Source organism: Dryobates pubescens, chromosome Z (assembly GCF_014839835.1).
Source record: "Dryobates pubescens isolate bDryPub1 chromosome Z, bDryPub1.pri, whole genome shotgun sequence".
Classification (NCBI taxonomy): Eukaryota; Metazoa; Chordata; class Aves; order Piciformes; family Picidae; genus Dryobates; species Dryobates pubescens.
Window position 1 is genome coordinate 119209445 of NC_071657.1, and position 24857 is coordinate 119234301.

At 44.5% G+C, this 24857-nt stretch overlaps 1 protein-coding gene across 1 annotated transcript in view; it reads left to right on the forward strand.

Moving 5' to 3' along the window:
* Positions 1 to 24857, forward strand: part of EXOC4 (exocyst complex component 4) — a 488502-nt gene that overhangs the window by 335593 nt on the left and 128052 nt on the right. Inside the window, exon 11 of the mRNA XM_009900238.2 lies at positions 18521 to 18740. Within this exon, the coding sequence (XP_009898540.1) occupies positions 18521 to 18740 (220 nt within the window). The remainder of the gene's footprint in view (positions 1 to 18520; positions 18741 to 24857) is intronic.

Consider the following 24857-nt stretch of genomic DNA (forward strand, 5'->3'; position numbering starts at 1 on the left):
TTCATCTGCAGAGAGGAAATAACATCTTTGCAAAAACCATGTCTAGAGAGAGAAGACAAATAAAGGCAGATTTTCCCTGCTGTTAATTCACAGGCCAATGGATTGTGTTTTAACTCTGCAAACGAATGCTTTTGGAAGTGTACAACTAGACTCAAAACCTAGACTCAGAACCTACCCAGTTTGTATCTCATAACTAATGCAGGCCAATTCCAGTGGTCAGTACTGTGTGTTTTCCTGGGGTTTGCCTTGATCATCGAATCACAGAACAGGGTTTGTGGTGGTACATCCATGTCACCTCTACTCTGGTGCATGATAGCAGAGGCACATTTTCATGACCTTGCCGGTGTGTGCTAGTGAAGATTTTCAGCTTTAAGAGCAACCCCAAAAGCAAGTAAAAGCAGTTTTGAAGCTGTGAGTGAAGCACATGAGGTGCTGCTCAAATCATACAGGTGGAAGGGTTGCATTTAGATGTTAAAATGTGCTTCCAAGGTTTGACCTACTCACCATGGCTCTGCTGCTGCCGCTCACGGTTCTGGCTCAGTGAATGGCATCTGAGCTGTAGGGTAGGAGATATGTGTTGAGAAGCTTTAGATCTAATGATTTCTGGCTTTACATGATGTGGTCTAAATACTAGCCAATATTCCCCTCTGGAGACATCAGAAGAAATTGCACCTGGTCTGGCCTGAGGCAGTTGCACTAAGTCCAAAAGTTGTGGTTTTCAGGTAACAGGTGAGCATTTAAGGGAAAAAAAAAAGGCAATGTCTTTTAGCATACGATAATAGCTAAATGGTAATTTCATTATGTTTTATTCCTCAGTGTGTGCAGTGTTTGTAGAACCTCAGAGGCAACAAAGTACTTAGTTTTATACTGCACCTGGATGGGAAGGAGGTATTTCTTACCTCAATCTCATGGATGAGCAACTATAACACAAAAATCAATCATTTCAAGTTTGTATTTTTTAGCTAATGTTCAAAAAACAGAAGTTCTGCTCTCTTTCATCTTCCAGTGCTAAAGCTGTCATCTCTCTGGAGACACACTCAGAAGCCTAACACTAACCAAAGAGCTATAGCAAGTAGTCAAAAAGCTTTTTTTGATTGGCATTTGCTGGAAACAACCCATCAAACTCAGCTTGGTGTTGCAGACACCAGTGTGGCTGGTATTGACAGTTACTAACATGAAGCTGAAACCGTAATATTTTAGTGGAAAATGCCCCAAATTTAGCATTTTTTCTGTTAAAAGTAGTAGTTTTCCATAGTTGTTACCTTCCTGGATGTTTTCTAGGCTGTGTGATATTTCCAAATAGCACAAAATCAATGCTTTTTGTCTGATATTTGCTGAGGTTTGGTCTGGTATTGTGAAGATTTTAAATGCACTTTGTGTAAGTCCGTTGAGTGTCCCACAACTGTTTGCATTTTTTTTAGGGTAAATAGTGATTTATTCACATCTTGGGTCACCTAGAGAAAAGCTAAACCTTTTATTTCTGCTATTGTCCCCTGCGTATGGCTCCACAGGACAAGGGACAGTGAGTACAAACTAGAACAGCAGAGATGTCATTTGAGCTTAAGGAGAAACTTCTTTGCTGTGAGGGTGCTGGAGCCCTGGAGCAGGCTGGCCAGAGAGGTTTTGGAATCTTCTTGCCTGGAGAGATTTCAAACCCATCTGGATATTGTGATCTGGGGAAACCTGCTGTAGTTGACCCTGCATTAGCAGGTGGGGTTGGACTTGATGGTCTCCAGAGGACTTTTCCAACCCCCACCATTCTATGATCCTATGACTTCAAACAGAATCAGCCACAAAATTCAGCTGCAGCATGTGCTGAGTGAAGTGTTGGTCATGGGATAAATGATCTACTGAGTGGACAGGAGGTGGTGGAGTCACCATCCCTGGAGGTGTTCAAGATTGGACGTGGCACTTGGTGCCATGGTTTAGACATGAGGTCTGCGGTGGCAGGTTGGACTTGATGATCTTTGAGGTCTCTTCCAACCTTGGTGATTCTGTGATTCTGTGACAGTGATAAATATTGTTCCTCAGGGCTCAGTATTGTGGCCTGCTCTGTTTAATAACTAAGTCAGTGATCTGGGACATGGCCATCAAGGCACCTTCAGTAAGTTTGCAGATTATGCCAAGATGGGTGGGAGTGTTGATTTGTTTGAGCATCAGGAGTCTGAACAGGGACCTCACCAGGCTGGATCGATGGGCCAAGCCCAGTAGGATGAGGTTCAACAAGGCTGAGTGTTGTGTCCTGCATTTGGGTCACAACAACATTATGAATGTTCCATGCTTGGGGCAGAGTGGCTGGAAACTTCCTATCAGAAAAGGGTCTGGAAGTGTTGGTCAGTGGCAGCTGAAGATGAGCCAGTGTGTGCCCATGTGGTCAAGAAGGCCACCAGCATTCTGGCTTGGATCAACAATAGTGTGGCCAGCAGGACTAAGGGATTGTTCTCCTGTACCTAGCACTGGTGAGGCCACACCTCAAGTTCTGGGTTCAGTTTGGGGCCCCTCACTCCAAGAAGGACATTGAGGTTCTGAAGCATGTCCAAAGAAGAGCAATGAAGCTGTTCAAGGGTCTGGAGAGAGGTCTGATGAGAAGCAGCTGAAGGAACTGGAGTTGTTAAGCCTGGAGAAAAAGAGGCTGAGGGGAGACCTTCTGACTTTCTACAACTCCATGAAAGGAGGATGGAGGGGGGTGAGGGCTGTTCTCTATGTATTGAATTCTGCAGGAGTCATGGTCAGTACCTTTTGGTAGTAGCTCTCACTTTGCAGAAGAGAGAGGAGACTGCAGGATGGATGAGAAGTACATTTTATTCCAACTAAAGCATCATGTGAATTGAATATCATGGAATCATAGAATGGTTTGGATTGGAAAAGACCTTTAAAGGTCACTGGTTCAACCTTCCTGCAGTCAGCAGGGACATCTTCAACTAAGTATATACTGAAGTTAGAATAGAATAGAATAGACCAGACCAGACCAGACCAGGTTGGAAGAGACCTTCAAGATCATCATGTCCAACCTATCATCCAACACCACCCAACCAACTAAACCATGCAACCAAGCACCCTATCAAGTCTCCTCCTGATTTACCACCCTTGTGATAATGTGTCCAAGTAAAGAGGCTGTTTAAAGCTGTGAGCAACCTGAGGAGGTGGTGGAGTCACCATCACTGGAGGTGTTCAGGAGGAGACTTGATAGGGTGCTTGGTTGCATGGTTTAGTTGGTTGGGTGGTGTTGGATGATAGGTTGGACATGATGATCTTGAAGGTCTCTTCCAACCTGGTCTGGTCTATTCTGTTGTGTTCTGTTGTGTTCTGTTCTATTCTATTCTATTCTATACTATACTATTCTAAATTAGGAACCAGAGCTGTACCTTGCTGCTTATCAGCAGGTGAACATCATTGGATGTCCCTTCTGTTGACCCTCTCCCAAAACACTCACAGTTCACGTGGAAGGTTTTCTTAATAGGTGGTGGAGAATGTGGAGTTTTCCATGTATCTGTCTTGGTTTGAATGTCTCTTCAAACCTTCAAGAACCTGTAGTCTTAGATATTTTATCTCTAATTTCCTTCAGTCTGAACAACCAGTTTGTTATTCATTTGTAACCAGTGTCCAGTTCAAAGGATTTCCAATGTTTCCTTGCTTTGTGTAAGCTCCACAAAAGGTTCATTCCAGGTACTTGGATGTTTTATGACTAAAAGAGAGGGAAAAAACCACTCTAGAATCATACAGAAATGAAACAGGCTGGTATGAAAATTTGAGATGAATGTCTGCAAAAATTTTCTTAATAGGGTTTCAGACTATTTTATTTCTTTCCTTTTTTTTTGCTGTCATTCATTTGTTTGAGGAGGGAATTTCAGATAATATTATCCTCATCATTAAGAAAAGGAGTAGTTGATGTTAAGCACTTTCAACAGCACCTCTTTGGTTTCTTTTAATGATATTTTAGAAGACATCTGACAAAAACAAGGCAGAAGAAAGCCTTGGGAAGGTGCTAGCTGTAGATCTCTAAATCAATCCATGAAGCCTTTTTGGGTTTTTATGTTTTTTACTACACACATTCAGCATAGGTGAAACAGTCTTCATTAAGTTGTGAGTTAGAATGAATTAAATTTTCTGAAACAGTTTGCCTTTCTCTTCCACCCCCCCACCTTTTTTTTTTCCCAATCCAAATGACTATCATTTGCCAAAAGATATTTCATTTTGCTGAAAGTGCTTTTCTGTCTACAGGGAATGCTTAATTGCAGCTGCAAATCACCTCAAATGCTTTCATAGGAGGATAAAACAAGTTTAAAATTGTGCATCAGTTTGAAAATGCAGGTTCTGACTTCAGGATTGCTCACTTTTTCTTTCCCTTTCCCTGTTCTTTTTGAGTGCTTTATCCTGGCCAGACACCTCATCAGTGTCCTTCAGAGCAGTGATGTGGCACTTGGTGCCATGGTCTAGTCATGAGGTCTGTGGTGACAGGTTGGACTTGATGATCTTTGAGGTCTCTTCCAACCTTGGTGATACTGTGATCCCTATGAACCTTTTTAGGATTTCAGGCAATTCCCAGGGCTATCTGCAGTGACCATTATCCAAAATTTGGTGGCACACCTCGCTCTGCATTTTTGTTTAGACAAAGTATTTGTGCATCTTGCAGGTCTGGCAAACATAATGCTTATGGTACAGAAATGCAATTACTTGGTGACAGGGGAATTTTCTATCCTGAATGTGCCACATGGTTCATTCTCTTGCATTTAAAGAATATACCCACAGAGTCAAGGAATGGTCAGGGTTGGAAGGGACCTCTGGAGATCATGTAGTCCTAAAGCAGGGTCACACAGAACTAGTTGACTAGGATCACAATGTCCAGGCAGGTTAGGAATCTCTCTAGAGAAGGAGATTCCACCATCTCTCTGGTCAGCCTGCTCCAGGGCACCAGCACCCTCACAGCAAGGATTTTTTTTTCCTTATGTTCAAATGGAACCTCCTGAGTTCCAGTTAGTGCTTGTTGCCCCATGTCCTCTTACTGTGCACCACTGTAAATAGTCTGCCTGCATTCTCTTGCCCCCCCTGCCTTTAGCTATTGATCACCATTAAGAAGTTCCTATAGTATCATAGTATCAGTCAGGGTTGGAAGGCACCACAAGGATCCAACCCCCCTGCCATGGGCAGGGACACCCCACACTAGATCAGGCTGGCCAGAGCCTCATCCAGCCTGGTCTTAAACACCTCCAGAGACGGCGCCCCAACCACCTCCCTGGACAACCCATTCCAGGGCTTCACCACTCTCATGGTGAAGAACTTCCTCCTCACATCCATCCTGAATCTCTCCAGCTTCATTCCATTCCCCCTAGTCCTATCACTACCTGACATCCTGAGAAGTCCCTCCCCAGCCTTCTTGTAGGCCCCCTTCAGACACTGGAAGGCCACAATTAGGTCACCTCGGAGCCTTCTCTTCTCCAGACTGAACAGCCCCAACTCCTTCAGTCTGTCCTCATAGGAGAGGTGCTTCAGCCCCCTATCTCGGGCTGCTCTTCACCAACCTCAACATTCCCAAGTATCTCAGCCTTTCCTCCTCAGAGAGATGATCCAGGACCCTCCACATCATCGTAGCATCCACTAGACTCTGTCCAGTAGGTCTCTGTCTCTCTGGAACTGGGGAGCCCAGACCTGAAGTGGAGGCGAACCTCCCTTGACCTGCTGGCCACACTCATCATCCACCCCAGGAGACCATTGGTCTTCTTGGCCACAAGGGCACATTGCTGGCTCATGGTGATATTGTTGGTCACCAAGGCCCTTGTTTGTTGTTTTTTTTAAGGCAGTCTTAGAATATCTTGTTAGATGCTGTAAAACACCTTTTTTTCTTTATAAAAGACTGGGCTTTGTTTGACTGAAGTTAAGCAGCAGTATTTGGAATTGAAATAAATAGCTCAGGGTGTGACTGTGAATGTGTGTGACTGTCTCTGCCAAGCAGAAAACAGAGAATATCTGTTAGGTCTTTGATGCCACCCAGTACTTCCAGTTTCGAAAACTTCAGTTCCAGTTTCTTGTCATTTGGGCTTTAATTGCCAACTGCAGCTAGATGGACTCTTGTATTTTCTCTTAGAGAAATGTGTCTGAAAAACTTTTCCTTGGTGAGAAGGAGAGGAAGAAACACATATACATGTTGGCAAATTCTGGTGACCTTTTCTTTGGCTGGGAATTTGCATCTTCACATTTCTCAGTAAGAACAACTGTTGTGTTAAGGGTGTGCCTTTTGCCATTCTGCTGAAAATACACCCAAATTTGGCTTAGTTATGCACCTTTGAAGAAGTGCAGTGCTCATACTTGCCTCAGAGGCTTCAAGTTCATAGCAGCTGAAGTTCCTGATGGATGCAATTCACAGATTGCATCAGGTTGTAAGGGACCCTCAGAGGTCATCTTGTCCAACACTGCTTCAGTCGGCAGGGACACCTCCAACTAGATCAGGCTCCCTGGGGCCACATCAAGTCTGATCTTGAATGTCTCCAAGGATGGGGCCTCAACCACATCCATGGGCAGCCTGTTTTGGTATTTCACCACTCTCACTATGTAGAACTTCCTCCTAATGTCCCACCTGAATCTACCCTGCTCCAGTTTCAAACCATTGCCCCTCATCCTATCACTATAAGTCCTTCTAAACACACCCTCCCCATCGGGTCCCCTTTAGATATTGAAATGCAGCTATTTGGTCCCCCAGGAGCCTTCTCCAGGCTGAACACCCCAATTCTTTCATCTTGTCCTCATAGGAAAGCTGCTCCATCCCTCTGATAATCTTTGTGGCCCTCCTCTGGACATGCTCCAGTAGGTCTGTGTCTTTCTGATGTCAGGGGTCTTAGCTGGATGGAATACTCAAGGTGAGATCTCACAAGAGCTGAGCAGAAGGGTAGAATAACCTCTACTGACCTACTGGCTATGCTGCTTTTGATGCAGCCCAGGATGTGATTTGCCTTCTGGCCTACAAGTGCCTATTGCTGGCTCATGCCCAGCTTCTAGTCTACCAGTACTCCTAAGTCCTGTTATGCAGGGCTCTTCTCAATTTCATCATCCCCCAACTTGTATTGATATTGAGGACTAAGCCAATGGCAAGGACCTTTAAATGGTGTAGGTTCCTGAAATAAAAACTGCCTCTCACAGTGGTTTTTTGGGCTCTCATACCTATTTGACTCCCATACCTCTTGTGTCCCAACTGCCTGGAAGAGGATGCTTCCTTGATGTAACTGCCAAGATGAGAAATAAAAAGTAGGATGAATGAGTGGGATCAGGGAAATAAAAGAACTGGTGGTCATATTCCCACAGAGTCATATGAAGAAACAAAAAGGCAAGAAGAATAAAGCTTGGAAGAGATGCAGGCAGCTCTATGGGACCTTGTGGCAAAAGGGTTTGACAGTGATTCACACAGGTGACACCTGGCTGCTGGTACATGCTATTCCAGTCACACAGCAGAGAGTTGCAGTGTCCCAGTGCTGTGACATTCACTGTCTGAGCGCTGACCAGCCTGTTCCTCGAGCAAGACAAGGATCTGCTGATTAGAGCAATACTCTGCCATTGTGTAATCAGTAATTGTACCACAGAGTCACGCGCAGCAGCCCAAACTAAGGTGACACAAGCAACTCCAGTCCTTGATTTTCCAGACTTTTCAGTGTTTGACTTTGCACCCTTAGTTTTCTCAAGAAAAGCATAAAATGAATGCTTTCCCTTAGATGAATCTGTTCTTAATGGCATTCTGAATAGTCAGAATCATTTAGTTTGGAAGAGGCCTTTAAGCTCATTGAGTATGACCATTAACATAGCATTGCAAGCTCACTAAACCGTGTCCCTCAGAACCACATCTATCTCCATGTCTTTTCAACTCCTCCAGGGATGGTGAGATCCTCCAGAAACCTGTTCCAGGGCTTGACAACCCTTTTGAATAAGGAATTTTTCCAAATGCCTAATCTCATCTTTCCTTGCAGAACACATAGGGAGCATCATTGTTGCAATGTAAGATGCTAGAAGAATTCTAGAGCAAAGCTATCAAACATCTGTTTCTGAAGCCACATGGCTTGTGTGCTCAGTGGGGGTTTCTCCGTCTCTAGAGACATGCAAACTCCACCTGGATGCATTCCCATATGATCTTCTCTTGGTGAACCTGCCTCGGCGGGGGGTTGGGCTTGATGATCTCCAGAGGTCCCTTCCAAACACTACCATTCTGTGGTTCCTCTTGGTAAGATGAAGGTTGGAGATGCACAGTGGTTACCTCAGATTTTCTATTTGCTGAGCAGATGTGGGACTCATCCTGGATGTTAATGATGTTATGGAATCATGAAGGTTGGAAAAGACCTCTAAGATCATCAAGTCCAACCACTATCTTTGAGCCATAGCAGATCATAGCAAATTGGATCGTAGCTGTCCTTCTGTTAGGCTCTGCTAGGTGGTTATGTACTTGTACCACCTGTACAACATGTTCTGACACACATACTGTATTGTACTTTACCTTTTCTCCTCTCCCATTTCCTTTGGTAGAGATCTTTCGATTGCATCAATTCTTCAGAAGTGATCTATTTTTCATTACCATTATCATTTCATCAAGCTATCCTTGAAGATTCAAACTTAAGGTCTCTCATCCATATCCTCCATTCCTCTGTGCTGTGCCGTTTCAGTCTTAATAACTTTTTCCCTATATCAAGTTTAAATCTGCTTTCCTAAGCCTTAACCATTTGTTCTTTATCACAAGTGTTGCTGAGCACTCATAAAATCCCATCTGAAGGAGACAGCAGCCTTCTCCTAATCTGTGATTACTTTATGGTTCATATCAAGTAAAACAGGGATATATTTTGGATTCTTACCAGTATTAACTGAACTGCTCTTGTCTATACCATGAAACTAAAGCCTATTAGAACTTGCCAACCAGCAGGACCTAGTTCTCTAATCAAGGTTAAGATTTGCTGGAGATTAAGGTATGGGTCTTTAGGAGAGATCTGAAATGGTGATTAATGCCAGGTACTGGGAAACAAAAATTCTTGATTACACCTTGTGCTAGCACTGACCTTTCCTATGGCCTCACACAAGCAATTTAGACTCTGCTCTAGGAAGCACTTAGAAGCACCATCAAGCTACTGTGGGATAAGGAGTTGCGGTAGGTCAGCACATCTGAGCTCTAATAGTTTTCTGCTAGTTTGTATGTCACCACTCTCCCTCTAAGAGTTTTCTTCCATCTATTTTGCTTTAGCCATTTTTAAGCATGTGCTGGATTTAAAAAGTCTTTAAAAGTTGTTCCTTTCACTTCACTGAAAGTTGGTTGTTTCAAACTCAGGCTGCTCTGCCTCTCCCATCTGGAAGAGCTATAGTGGTAGGTGCCTTAAAAGAAGTGTGTTCAGCAGGTCAAGGCAGCGGCCCTGGTGAGTCCATGTCTGGACTAATGGGTACAGTTCTGGGCTCCCCAGTTCCGGGGAGCTGGGGAACTACCAGAGAGAGTCCAGCTAAGGGCTAGAAAGATGCTGAAGGGCCTGAAGCATTTCTATGAGGTGGAGAGGCTGAGAGACCTGGGGCTGTTGAGGCTGGAGAAGAGCAGCCTGAGAGGGGATCTTCTCAATGTAGAGCAATAGCTAAAGGGCAGGGGGAAAGAGGATGGGGACAGGCCTTTTTTAGTGGTGCCCAGTGAGAGGACAAGGGGCAACAGGCACACACTGGAACACAGAAGTTCCACTTAAACATGAGTGAAAGTGCTGGAGCCCTAGAGCTGGCTGCCCAGGTGGTCTCCTTCTCTAGAGAGACTCAAACCTGTCTGAACACTGTGACTAGGCAACCTACCCTGGGTGACCCTGCTTTAGCAGCGGGGTTCAACTCGATGGCCTCTGGAGATCCCTTCAAATCTGTGATCTGTTCTGTGATTCTGTGTCTGGCTGCATGGTGAGGGTATTGTAAGAATTAATTAACTTCTTTTTGTGAGTTCTGTGCATCAAAGGTGCTGTGCAAATAAGCTTATAAAGAAGGAGTTGCAAATTTATTGGCAGACATGAAAAGATAGAATAAATTAGTTTAATGTGGACCCATCAACCTTGACAGCATTCCCTTAAGGACATAAGCTGTTGTCACTCGAAGCTGGTGACATTAGGTCTGTTATTTCAGAGATAAGCTCAGTGGTGGGCTCTCTGCTCTCTTCCCAGATGACTCCGCTGTTTCCCTGTTTGATAAAACAGATTCACATTATCAGTCTGTGAAAGCTGGGGAATAAAAGTGCAGCATCCCTCTTTGGAGAGGCTATCTTCAAACTTAACTGTGAATGGGTCCCTCTATGGAAGCAGTAGCTGCATCAGCCCAAATATGTCACTCTAGGCTGATGGAGTCAACACCACAGAGGCTTTAGGGAGGAAATTGTTCAGAGTTGAAAGAAATCGTGCTACATAAAATTGACAAGAGCTCCTCAGTCAGTCCTCTGCAGGGAAGCTGCTTCCTCTGCAATGTTGAATGTGGAGGTAGAAAATTATGGACAATGAAGCAGACCTTGCTGAAGTGTTTGGGGTAATGGTTAGTTGTAAGGCATCTCTGATAAATGCTAACTGTGCTGGAAGTGATAGAGATGTCTCTTGCTAAAAATAGTCTTCCCTGGTGAAGAGGTGATTTTCAGGGTGCTGAGGGTGTCACTACACAGACCAGGAGATCTAAGGTCAAACACTTGCTTCTGCTGCTGTTGTTTAAAACAAAGTTAAAATATAGAATCATAGAATGATTATGGTTGCAACAGACATTTAAGATCACCAAGTAAAACCATTACCCCAGCACTGCCAGGTCCTCACTAAACCATGTTCCTCTGCACTGAATTTACATTGCTTTGAAATCTCTCAGTGGATGAGAACTCCACTGTTTCTCTGGGCAACCCTTTTAGATAAGAAATTGCTGCTCATGTCCAATGTAAACCTCCTCTGGTGTAACTTGAGGTCATTTCCTCTTGTCCTATCACTTGGTACTTGGGAGAAGAGACCAACCCCCACCTGGCTCCAGCCTCCTTCCAGGTAGCTGTAGAGAGCTAGCCTCCTTTTCTCCAGGCTCAACAACCCCAGTTCCCTCAGCTGCTCCTCACAAGACTCTTCACCAGCTTCATTGCTCTTCTCTGGACATGCACTTCAATATCCTTCTTGGGCAATCCATCATGACTCCATGTGGTCGTTTGAGGCTGTGCCTTTAAGAACAAACACTGCTGGAACACACTGGCTAATGTTTTTGGTACTAGAACCAAAACATTCTGATATTCTAAACGAATTTCATTGGTTGATAAACAAAAATTCAGCTTTAGATTGTGAAGCGGTTGGAAAATTTTTTCCTCAGTTCAGTTCGGTTTGGGAGTTGGGGGAGTTTGGTGTTTCAGCCTGTTCTCCCTGCCTGCTTCTTCTGCGAACTGCTGGACTTGGCCTTCAGATAAGCAAACACTAATCCTGCATGGGCTTTTGAAGCTTGCTAACAACTCTTTTCCTTAGTAACTTGCCTTTCTCTCTCTCTAACCCCTTTTTGGGGAAAAAGGGAGGTAAGGGGGGGAGAGAGGGGGTTCCAAAGAGGGGATCCCTCCCTGAGGGAGGGATTTTTGTTGTGTTATTTGTCTTTGCTGTGTATTTCTGTGTATATATTGTAAATACCTGTATATATTGTGTTATATATAACCTGCTTTCCATATATGCTTGTAAATATATAGCTTTTGCTCTTCGACTGAGTTAGCTGTGGTTTCTTACTCTGTGGAGGAGGGAGAGCTAAGCCCTCTCTCAACCTACCACATTTATTGGCTGCCCAACTCGGGGTTTGCTGACAAATTAGTTTGATTTATTGCTTGCTTAAGTCGAACGAGCAAACATGAAGGTGTTTTGGCTTTTTGAGCGTCTGCTCTTCTCGGTCTTCAGTGTATTGATCTACAAGTATTGCCTGGGTATGATTATCGATAAGATAGGTAAATATATAATGCAAAAATTATATTTGTGGTTTAAGTACAAGATTCGGCTTCTGTATGATCAGTGCCTGGAATTCTTTTATGTTAAAAAGTACAGAAATGTTACATCTAGCACACTCCCTATTGAGATAAAAGAGTTTAAGATTCCGCTCGGTGAAAGGGTAATTTTAAGTGATGGCTGGGATCCAAAGCTGATTTTCTCGATGTGTGTAGTCCTGCTGCTCCTGATAATTAATGTGTATTTGTTGGTAGCACTGTACCGGGAGAAAAAAGTGTCCAAGGCATGTTTTGTTATAAAACGGAGGGTTAAGAGACGAAAACGCCACCCTAGCTCTGTTTCAGGAACATCCAGTGAGGATGATAATGGAGAATCTGTGTCAGTTAAAGATAAAGCTAAAAAGTCAATCGGCAAGGCAGCTCTGAATAGCAATGGTGATGATTCTGGCAAGCAGCCAGGGGCTACAGTAGCCCCAAACATGGCGGCTCCTGTGTCCCAGGCAGCCACCATTAACGAGGCAAAGTCATTTCCTCCTTCTTCCATGGCAGGAGCGGAAGCGTCCTCCAAAGCAGCTAATCTGTCTCAAAGCTTATCAGCTTCTGATAATAAGGCAGCTGGAAACCCAAACACAGCTCCAGTAAAGCAAGTAGCAGTTTTAACAACAAGGAAGGGTAAGACTAAAGCTGATTCAGGAGCTGACGGGGATGCACAGCAAGGTTCTTCTGCTGGGGAGGAAGAGAAAATCTGTCTTAAAAATATAGCTGAGTTATTGAGATCGTCAGAGGATCGAGATGCATCTCTTGGTAGGACAGCAGCTAGTGGTGGTGCTTCTCAGCTTAAAGGGATCCTTGAGAGGTTGTGGGGACCACAAGTTGAGGAACAGGAGGCAGAGGAGCAAGAACAAGATGACATAACCGACTGCTCTTCACCCCGGGAGGAGCTTAGAAATGTAAGAAAAGACTATCTCAGAGCAGATAAGGAGCCAGTTCTCGCTTGGCTTGGTAGATGCTATGATACAGGTGCTCCAGCTCTAATGGTTGGAGACAAGTCAGCAGCCCAGCTAGGAACTCTCTCAAAGGATAATGGAATAGATAGACATCTAGGCAAGGCTCTCGGTAAGGTTAATCTGTGGATACGCCTTCTAATGGCAGTTCTCATGAGATACCCTTCCCGAGATGATCTTCCATGGAATCCTAAGCCCTGGACTACCATAGATGAGGGAATCAAGCGTCTGAGAGAATTTGCTGTTAGAGAGGTACTCTATGGTGAACATGAATCTCTGAATCCTGATGATGTTCCTGTAGGAAATGGTCTTACTAAAAAGCTCATCAAGCTTGCTCCTTCTAATTATGCAAACATTCTGGCAAGCAGAATTGTAGCAAGAAATTATGGTGGAGCTCCTCTTACGGTTGGCCAATTCACTGATCAATTGAGACAATTGGATGATAGCATGACACGTGTTTCTTTGGTTTCAGCCATTGAAACTCTGTCTGGAAAACTGGAGAATTGCATGAAAGAGCTGAAGGATGAATTTAAAAACACCATCTCCCAATTGGCACAAAGAGATGATTCCAATTCTTCCTCCAGGTGGGTACAGGTTTCATCTGTGAGGAATAGACATCCTCCAAGGAGGTCATTCCAAAACAGATCAAACCAAAACAGACCACCAAGGCAGTCACGTAGGACTATTTGGATTACCCTGCGTGATCAGTTTGGTGAGAACATGAACAGGTGGGATGGTCAACCAACTTCTAATCTTTTCAGGAGACTGAGAGAACTGCAAAGTGGCAGAACCCGAGGTAGCAATACCAGAAGGGTAGCTGTTACTTCTGCAGTTCCCCAGGACAACTCTAGTAGCTCCAACAGTGGCTCCAGTTCTAACACTGCACAGTGTGCTCGTTGCACCTGTGGACATGTTCCCCATAACTAGGGGTGCCCTGCCTCCCGCCAGGGGGAGGAGAGGGGTAATACAGATAACAGAATCTATTGGGATGTGTACATCCAGTGGCCTGGCACTTCACACTTTCAGAAGTACAGGGCCTTGGTTGACACAGGAGCTCAGTGCACCATATTGCCATCAAATTATCAGGGATCAGAGTCCATAACTATTCTGGGAGTCACTGGTGGATCTCAAGAGTTAAGTAAGGTAGAGGTTAATATAAGCTTAACTGGTAAACAATGGAAAAAGCATACAGTTGTGACCGGACCTGATGCACCTTGTATTTTGGGAATTGATTTTCTGAGAGAAGGGCGTTTCAAAGACCCTAAAGGTTACAAATGGGCTTTTGGAGTAGCTTCTGTAGAAATTGATGGACAAAAACTGAAGCTGTCTGCTAGACCTGAGCTTTCTGATGAATCTGCAGTTGTGGGACAACACAAGATTCAGGACATTAAGTTGCCGGTTGCTTCTCGGACTGTGCATCACAGACAATACAGAACCAACCGTGACTCTTTGTTGCCCATTCAGAATCTGATTCGTCAGTTGGAGAGTCAGAAAGTCATCAGCAAAACTCATTCACCTTTCAACAGTCCAGTGTGGCCTGTGCGAAAGCCGAATGGAGACTGGCGTCTGACAGTGGACTACCGAGCCCTGAATGAAGTAACTCCGCCTATGAGTGCAGCAGTACCAGACATGATGGAACTCCAGTATGGGCTGGAATCCAAAGAGGCCAAATGGTATGCTACCATAGACATTGCTAATGCCTTCTTCTCTATTCCCATAGCAGAGGAATGCAGGCCTCAGTTTGCTTTCACCTGGAGAGGAATCCAGTACACTTTCAACAGACTGCCAATGGGCTGGATCCACAGCTCCAGCATCTGTCATGCAGTAATCCATGATGCTCTGGAGGAAGGTGGTGCTCCAGAACACATCCAGTTCATCGATGATATCATCGTCTGGGGTAAAACTGCTGAGGAAGTCTTCGAGAAAGGTAACAAAATCATGGACATTCTCCTGAATGCAGGTTTTGCCATCAAGAGAGATAAAGTGAAAGGTCCTACCACAGAGATCCAGTTTCTGGGAGTGCAGTGGCAGGATGGACGCCGACACATTCCAGTGGATGTGGTAAATAGAGTCTCTACCATGGCAAATCCCACGAACAAGCAAGAAACTCTACGTTTCTTGGGGATAGTGGGATTTTGGAGACTACACATTCCTGGATACAGTCAGATTGTGAAACCTCTGTATGATGTGACTCGAAAGAGGAACAGTTTCCACTGGGGACCTGAACAACAAGCAGCCTTTGACCAGATAAAGCAAGAAGTAGTCCAAGCAGTGGGTCTGGGACCTGTGCGAGATGGTCCAGACATTAAGAACATTTTGTACACGGCTGCAGGTGACAATGGTCCAACCTGGTGCTTGTGGCAAAAAGCTCCAGGTGAGACACGTGGACGACCTCTTGGTTTCTGGAGTCGAGGTTACAGAGGTTCAGAGGCTAATTACACTCCAACAGAGAAAGAGATTCTAGCTGCCTATGAAGGAGTGAAAGCAGCTTCTGAAGTAATTGGAACTGAGTCACAACTTCTCTTAGCTCCCAGATTGCCAGTTTTGAATTGGATGTTCAAAGGCAAAGGTTCCACACCACATCATGCCACAGATTCCACCTGGTCTAAGTGGATGGCCCTGATAACACAGAGAGCTCGAATGGGAAATCTTGAAAGACCTGGTCTGGTGGAGGTGATCTCAAGTTGGCCTGAAGATACCAACTGTGCTAAACCTCCAGAGGAGAGAGTAACTCGTGCTGAGGAAGCTCCTCCTTACAATGACCTTTCTGATGATGAGAAGAAATATGCTTTGTTCACAGACGGTTCCTGTCGTCTCGTCGGGAACAAGCGAAGGTGGAAGTCTGCCGTGTGGAGTCCAACACGCCGAGTTGCAGAGGCGAAGGATGGAGAAGGAGAATCCAGTCAGTTTGCAGAGGTAAAAGCTGTCCAGCTAGCTCTCGACGTGGCTGAACGTGAGAGATGGCCAAAGCTTTATCTCTACACCGACTCATGGATGGTAGCCAATGCTCTATGGGGTTGGCTAAAGAACTGGAAGAAGAATGGCTGGCAGAGGAAAGGAAAACCCATCTGGGCAGCTGAACTGTGGCAAGACATTGCTGATCGAATCGAGAGAATTCCAGTGAAAGTGAGACACATTGATGCTCACATTCCCAAGAGCAAAGCTACTGAGGAACAGCAGCACAACCATCAGGCAGATCTAGCTGCAAGAGTTTCTCAAGTAGACAAGGACTCTGAACTTGATCTCGACTGGAAACACCGAGGTGAGATATTCTTAGCTCGGTGGGCTCACGATTCGTCAGGACATCAAGGCAGAGATGCAACATACCAATGGGCTCGTGACAGATCCATAGACATTTCCATGGATGCCATCACACAAGTCATCCATGACTGTGACATTTGTGCTGCTATTAAGCAGGCAAAGAGAATTAAGCCCTTGTGGTATGGTGACAGATGGTCCAAATACAGGTATGGTGAAGCTTGGCAGATTGACTACATCACTCTACCACGTTCTCGTTCTGGTAAGCAGTACGTGCTTACTATGGTAGAGGCAAACACTGGATGGCTGGAAACTTACGCAGTCCCACATGCAACTGCACGCAACACCATTCTCGGTCTGGAGAGACAGATCCTGTGGAGACACGGAACTCCAGAGAGGATTGAGTCAGACAACGGAACTCACTTCAAGAACAACCTTGTAAAGAGCTGGGCAAAAGAGCACGGTATTGAGTGGATTTTCCATATTCCTTACTATGCACCAGCTGCAGGGAAGATTGAACGCTACAACGGTTTGTTGAAGACCACTCTCAAAGCCATGGGAGGTGGATCTTTGAAAAACTGGGAGAAACATTTAGCACAAGCAACCTGGCTGGTGAACAGTAGAGGTTCAGTGAACCGAGCTGGACCTGCACATTCTGATCTGCTACAGAAAGTAGAAGGTGATAGAGTTCCTGTTGTTAGGGAAAAGAATCTGTTAGGTAAAACTGTTTGGGTATTTTCGCCCTCAGGAGAGGCTAAACCTGTCCGAGGGGTGGTTTCAGCAGAAGGTCCGGGTCACACTTATTGGGTAATGCAAGAGAATGGTGAAATTCAGTGTATTCCACAAAGAGATTTAACTTTAGCTGAGAGAGTTTAATTTCAGAATGTTGTACAGCTACAGCGCGTCCAAAGGAAAGAGTCCCTGAGGAATCTACGGTGCACGAACCCTGAGAACCCTGAGAGCCCTGAGTCAACTGAGAGTCCCTGAGTCCCTGTTTCCCTTTTTCTTCGCTTCGTCTGCGGAGAGACAAACTGTTTTCCATTTTCTTGATTTTGGATTTTCTTGGACTTCTGAATCATCTACATCTGAGTATAGCCGGAATGGACGATGAACTTAACTTACGAACTGTAAATATTGTTCTGGATTGGATGGACAGTACGAACAGCCAATGAAACTCCAGATACCCAATTCCTAATAATTTTGATACATAGCATTTTGAAAGGACAAGTCATTTCATGACATCAGATGGAAGTGAAAGCACAAACATAGGCTGGGTGAGAAATGGCTTGAAAGCAGCCTTCAGGAGAAAGACCTTGAGTGTCAGTTGATGAGAAACTCAACGTGAGCCTGCTGTGGCCCCTGGCAGCCGAGAAGGCAAATGGTGACCTGGGCTGCATCAAAAGAAGTGTGACTAGCATGACTAGGGAGTGCATTCTGCCCCTATGCTCTGTTCTTGTGAAACTACATCTGGAGTACTGTGTCCAGTTCTGGTGCCCCCAGCACAAGAAGGACATGGGGCTGTTCAAGGGGGTCCATAGGAGGCCACAAAGATGTTCAGAGGGCCAGAGCACCTCCCTGACAGGAACAGGATGGGAGAGTAGGGGCTGTTCAGCTTGGAGAAGAGAAGACTCCAGTGATACCTTATAGCAGCCTTCCAGTACCTGAAAGGGGCTGCAAGAAAGCTGGTCAGGGACTGTTTACAAGGGCTTGTAGTGATAGGACAAGGATGAATGTGTTGAAGCTGGAAGAGGGGAGATTTAGACTGGAGATTAGGAAGAAATTCTTTTCAGTGAGGGTGGTGAGACACTAAAACAGTTTGCCCAGGGAGGCTGTGGTTGTCCCCTCCCTGGAGGTGTTCAAGGCCAGGTTGGATAGGGCCTTGAGCAACCTGGTCTAGTGGAAGATGTCCCTGGCAGAGGGCTTGGAACTATGTGATATTTAAGGCCCCTTCCAACCCAAACCATTCTGTGATGCTGTGAAATGATGACATAATTTCTGGAATAAAATCCTCTGTGTTAAACAGATGACATCAGTGCACTAAAGGTATGTTGCAGGAGGAGATGGCAAATATTTTGTGTTAAAATATTCCAGAAATCAGCATGATGTTCTGCAGGAACAGGATCCTAGGATGAAACAAGAACATGTAACAAAAATGCATCATAATACAGTGTCATGGACTGAGCAGAATGTGCTGCTGTTACTCATACCATTCTGCAGTCATGCCAGATTCAGAAAGTGCTAACTGGAGCAAAGTATTATGGGGCTTGAAGTTCAGATTGCAGCATGGGAAGCTTCTTGTTCCCAGTTGCTGCTGCTGGGTTTATAGAGTTCTTCTCTTTCTGTTTTCCAGATTTATCCAGGAAATAGAGCATGCCATGGAGCTTGGCCCAGCCAAGCAGTGTCCCCTCCGTGAGTTCCTCACAATGTACATCAAGAACATCTTCCTCAATCAGGTGCTGGCTGAGATCAATAAGGAGATTGAAGGCGTCACGAAGGCATCTGATCCCCTGAAAATACTGGCAAATGCAGATACCATGAAGATCCTAGGTGTGCAGCGACCCCTTCTGCAGGTAGGACCTGAATGAACTCTTCACACACACACACGCACACTTTACTGTCCATGGCCTGATTTTATGTCCAGTGCCATGGTCTAGTCATGAGGTCTGTGGTGACAGGTTGGACTCAATGATGTTTGAGGTCTCTTCCAACCTTGGTGATACTGTGATACTGTGAAGGATATGGGCCTGCTTGAGTGGGTCCAGAGGAGGGCCATGAAGATGATCAGGGAGCAGTGCTGCTTTAAGAAAAAGATGAAGGAATTGGAGTTGTTCAGCCTGGAGAAGAGAAGGCTCTCCAATAAGAGAGACTTTACAGTTGCTTTTCAAGTGGCCTACTTCAAGTATGCCTACAGGACAGATGGGGACTTTTTATGAGGACTATCACTTTTATGAGTGATAGGGTGAGGGGTAATGGTTTCAAACTGGAAGAGGGGTGATTTAGCTTAGATATTACAAAGAAATTCTTTACTGCAGCAGTGGTGAGACACTGGGCCAGGTTGTCCAGAGAAATTGTGGGTGTTCCATCCCTGGAAGTGTTAAAGACCAAGCTGGATGAGGCTTTGAGCACCTGGCCTAGTGGGTGGTGTCCTGGCCCATGGCACAGGGGTTGGAACTAGATGATCTTTAAGGTCTCTTCCAACCCAAACCATTGCTGTAATTTTGTGATGCTATGGCCCACAAAATTTCGGTGTTGAGTTGTAGTGGGTTGAAGTTTCCAGCATTAACTTTGCCAGACCAACTCAGTTAGAAGCAAATGAAGCTGTATTTACAAGCAAGAACTACACTCTACAATGGACTGCAATAAGTATGTACAAAATATACAGTATTTACAATATTGTACATGGGCTGTTATACTTCACTTGTTCAAGAGGGTATGTCCCTCTTGTTACCTATGTCAAGCTTCTTTGCATCTTGGCTGGCACCTTGTAGCCATCACAACAAATTGTTGCCACAAGGAAACATTACCATAATGAAAAACAATTTTCCTGTGAAGGTGGCAGAGCCTTGGAGCAGACTGCCCAGAGAGGTTGTGGAGTCTCCTTCTCTGGAAAGATTCCAAACTGCCTGGCCATTGTGATTCTAGGCAACCTACTCTGGGTGACCCTGCTTTAGCAGGTGGGTTGGACTAGATAGGTCCCTTCCAACCTTCACCATACTGGGATTCTGCAATTCATAAATCCTTACCAGAGAAGTTTATTTTCAAGGTTTTCACTGTGTGGCTGCCTTAGAAGTTCTGGGGATATTTACAAATCACAGAACCACACGATAGACTAAAGGCATGTGTCAAAGTGCCAGGAGGAGCAGAGATGAGGTCTGCAGCCTCTCGAGCACAGCGTGTTTGTGATTGATCTGATGCTGCTGCAGCGAGGCAACTGGATTGCGTCCTCAGCCAGATAAGAGAGATTGGAGAGATTCGGCTTTGAAGTTAGAGGGTTTGTGTGAGAAGTCTCTTTTGAAACACTCTTTTTGGAGCTCTACTGTGAAATAGTGATAAATAGCAACAAGTATGGTTCACCTCCCAACTACCTGAGTAACAGGACAGCCCAAAAATCCTGAATTTTATGTGTTGTATGGGACTGAAAAGAGTTAGCTGAGTGTCACCTCTGATTCTTGCTGTGGTTTGGGTCAGGCCCTTACATTCCTTTTAAATTAGGATTTAAAGAGACCTTTAAAAAGAGACGACTTGTTGCAGCCTTTCAGGACTTAAAGGGGTCCTGGAAAAAAGCTGTGGACAGACTTTTTAGCAGGGCCTGTTGTGACAGGACAAGGGGTGTTGGTTTGAAACTAAACCAGGAAGATTTAGACGAGATAGAAGAAAGAAATTTTTTACACTGAAGGTGATGAAGCACTGTCCTAGTTTGCCCATTGAGGTGGTCAGTGTCCAATTCCTGGAACCATTCCAGGTCAGGTTGTTTGGGGCTCTTAAACAACCTGCTCTATTTGCAGATGCCCCTGCTGACTGCAGGAGGGTTGGACCAGATGGCCTTCAAAAGTCCCTTCCAACCCAAACCCATTCTGTGATTCTGTGAAATTATTCCCTCTTATCTGTCAAATTGTCTCTTCAAGGGTAAATAATATTAACAAAGTTCTTAGGAAGTGGCACACATCTCCCAAGCTTCATGTGGCTGCTTTCTTAGTTTATAGCTATAAAATGTGTGCATGCTAATGGCATATAATAGTAATAACTATTATTATTGTTAGTATTTGGGGGAATTCTAGGATTGTTACAGACCAGTGACCTTGCTTTCCGTAGGAACATGCGTCTTTCCTCACCACAACCCTTGGCAGTAGCTGTAAACATCAAGTGTTACCACTTGTTGAAGTAGACACTGAAAACACACCTTGGGCAAGTACAACTCCTGACAGGAGCCTGAGCTAAAAAGTCAAATCACTGACCAGAATCAGTTCTATCTCAAACCCCGCCACCCCCCCCCGCCCTCCCCCCCACCTTTCTTTTGTTTTCTCTTGTGAGAATTGAGCTGAGTGGGAACCTAAACTCAGCCTGTGTAAGCATCTGACCTTATCAAGAGCTGAAGATACTTCATGGTGCTATTAACACACAAGCTTTGGAACAGGACCACAGAGGCTGTTAACCTTGCAATTTTTTTTCAGATTCTTAATGTGCTAATGTGTTTTGGTGGATGGTGGCTTTGTTTGTAGCCATGAAAATGTGCTCTCTAATAGCAATAGATTTCCTTAAAGTTCATTTGGGGTTGAAGAGTCAGAATGGCTTGGAATTTTCTTGTCCTGTTCCTGTAATTTGTTTCTCATGATGGATGGAAATAATTTTGAGCTGGAATTATGCTAGGTCAGAATGTATATGGTCAGAAGGTCTGCTTGTTCCCGGCATTATAGAACGGTGATTTTGTGAAAGAGAAGAAAAATTGTAGCTTCTTTGAACCAAGTCACCCAAATAGCTCACTAAAATAATTGTATTGATTTTACATTAAAAGAAAAAAAAATACATAAAAAAAGGCTATTTCTGAACTGGTAGTGCTGGAGCCTGAAATCTTTGCCCTCATCACCTCATGGGGACGGTGGAAATCTGGTGTGTAACATGGAGGAGCCTTGCACCTCTCTCCCAGTGCTGTGTTACTTTTTCCTCTCTTGTGTCACTCATGGAGGGGTTTGTGGTTCCACCATTCCGCTCCTTTCTATCCTAAAGATCATTCTGAAGCTTTTCACAGCAAGAGCTGGTGTGGCGATTTGAACACGACTGGAGAATTTATCAGCTCCCACTGCACAGGCTGATAATAGCTGCTTTTTGATAGCTATCAGCACATGTTTGAACTGAATTAGCTTATAGATAAGAGGTTTCCTCTCATCCTATGCCATCATGCCCTCACAGATGAATCATCCATTTCTGTCAGGATTATGCTTGTAAAAAAATAATTGTAGGTACCTTTTGTAAATATTACATTGAACATGGAAGATGCTCTTGTTTTCTGTCCTTGCATGTAAAATATGGTGAATCCCTTTCCTTTTAGGAGTGACTGAAGAACCATGAAAGTAATTTGCTTCAAAATTATTCTGCATTAAACTTCAGGCTGTAATTGCTTAAATCAATACTAAATTAGGCTACAAGCTGCTTGACAGCTTCTTAGAGCCTGTTCTTGTACGGCTCACGTCTGGGTGATAAATCTTTCCAGCTAAGTGGTCACTACTAATAAAATCACAGAATTGTTTTGGTTGGAAGAGACTTTTAAGATGATCAAATCCAAGCATTAACATAACACTGCTAAGTCCACCACTAAACCATGTCCCTCAGTCCCACATCTGTGATTCTAATACTGACCTTAAGAATATGTTGCCCTGCCTCCATCCAACCAAAAGGTTTCTCTTGCTTCAATTTCAGTAGCAGCAGAGTGGAATTTTTCCTTCAAAGCATCCATGTTTCAGTGTTGTGTAGATGATGGGTATAATCATTTTCTGGCCAAGCTCCAGTGGCTAAAACTCCAACAAAAACCTCCTTCCAAAGTCAGCGTGCAGCTGTCTGCAGGATAATGACTTGTTGGGGCTAATTATCCCATCGCCCGTGCCGCTTATCCCGCGCGCTAAGTCGCTCGCTTGTGACTTCCCAAGGAGATATCACTGGTAGCTTTGGCATGTTGTCTTCCCATCAAATTGCTGGTTATTAAGGAGAAGAATGGTCACAGCGAGGGGTGTTTAAATGGCTCACCAGTAGCGATGGGTGCAAGCTTTGGTAGCAAGTGGATGTTGCTATTTATTAATGTAAACAAATTAGATGTCTTTTCAGGCTGGCTTCCAACAATCAAAATCCATTAAGGAGCAGGCATGGCTGATCAGTTGAGTTTTTCCCATTCCAGTATGACTTTTGAGGCAGCACCTGTGGCTCTGATCCTCATGTTTTACATTATTATTTTTTTTCTGCAATATGATGTCTAAACCAGAACAGAGTGCTTTGCAGGTGTTCTCATTGCTTATGTGGTGTATCTCTTCCCATTACACATCCAGAATGTCAAGAGGTGTCAAGACCCACCAAGTGAGTCCATGGTGGAATTCCTAGCTGAATATTCATCTTCAGTTGCAAAAGAGAAACAAAATTATCTCTCCTTGGGAGTCTGAATCTCCCTATTGCTCTCAATATTTCTTAGATAATTTTTCCTCTGAGGGGGAACATTTACTGCAGTTACTGCTTTTTGTGGAAGCTTTTACAAGGCTCCCATGTAAGTCATCTGCAGATGCATAACTTTTCCACTGAGGCTGATTGAGGAACTCAGAGTTATGTAAAAGCAGTTGCTAGCTTTAGGCAAACCATTACAGCAGTGCTTCAATTTCTTTTAAAAATCAAGTTTTAATGTGCACATTCAGTAAAACCTAGGTAGGAGATGGCTTTGAGTAGCATATGGACATATTGAAGGACTATGCCTCACAGGCAGAAATATTTTCTTCCTCTCTGGATCTGGAAAATCAAAGTCAGGTGGCACAAACCATCCCATGATGTAGCTCATTTAACATGAAGGAAACAGTCCTGATTGAGGTCTCTGGAGCTTATTAATCCCTGCAGTCACTGTCTGTCTGCCACTGTGGTGCTTGGGGATATAGCTTAGTGATGGAGCTGATAGAGTAGCATTAATGGTTGGACTCCATGATCTTGGAAGTCTTTTCTATGATAGGTGGGTGCAATCTTGGGTTTGAGTCAGCCAGAATCTGTCAGTGGCTGGGGCTGGGCCAGGGCCAGCCACTGGATGAATGGCAGAGGCTCTCTATGAATCCCTCTGCCTTCCCAAGAGGAGGAGAAAGGGAATCAACAGGAGAGACTGATAGGTTGGGAAAGGAACTAAACCAGCTTTAGTGAAAATAATGACAATAAATGAAATAGATACAAATAGGTACAAACCAATATCAAACCCAACCCCTGATGGCAGTGATGTTATGGACACCGCTGATGCTGGATGCAGGCACTGCAGAAGTCCCAAAGTAGACTTTAGCAGCAAAGAGACACTGGGTTCAGGAACACACAGATTGGGATCAAAGGCAGAAGGGCCACAGCTTGACCCTGATGATACCTCAGCTTTATCCTGAAGATGATGTCCATGGCATAGAATCCTTGTTGGTCAGTTTAGGGTCACCTCTCCTGTCTGCCCCTCCCCATAGGTCCCATCTCTGACTTACTGCACCCCCACATGGGACACAAGATGTAGCAGTGCCCTTGGTCTGCACAGGAGCAAGTCTAAGCAAGAGCCTTTCTGCAGCCCTGTCCTTGGCAGTGACTCTCCTCATCAGCGTTGTCGCTGCTAGAAGCAGCCACTTCAGCAAGTGCAGTTTCTGAGAAAAGCCTGAACTGAGAAGTCAAATCACTGACCAGAAATAGTTCTGCTCTAGCTCAAAGCAGAATACTCTTCTTTGTACAGCCATGAATCCATGTAAACATTCCTTGTCTCTCATGACCTGAGAATCAATCACAGCTACTCTGCCTAGAATGTGTTCTGCTGGAAATGAGAATCACAGAAAAAGGCAAAAGCCTAAGTCTTGATTGAAATTGGTGTGAGCTGGGTGCAAGATGTCTTTTGATGTCTCTGAGACCACTGGGTTGTTTTATTCACCTCAACAAGTATCTGTTATATGACATCAGTTGTGGGCCCATAGCAATACAGATTGGATTTG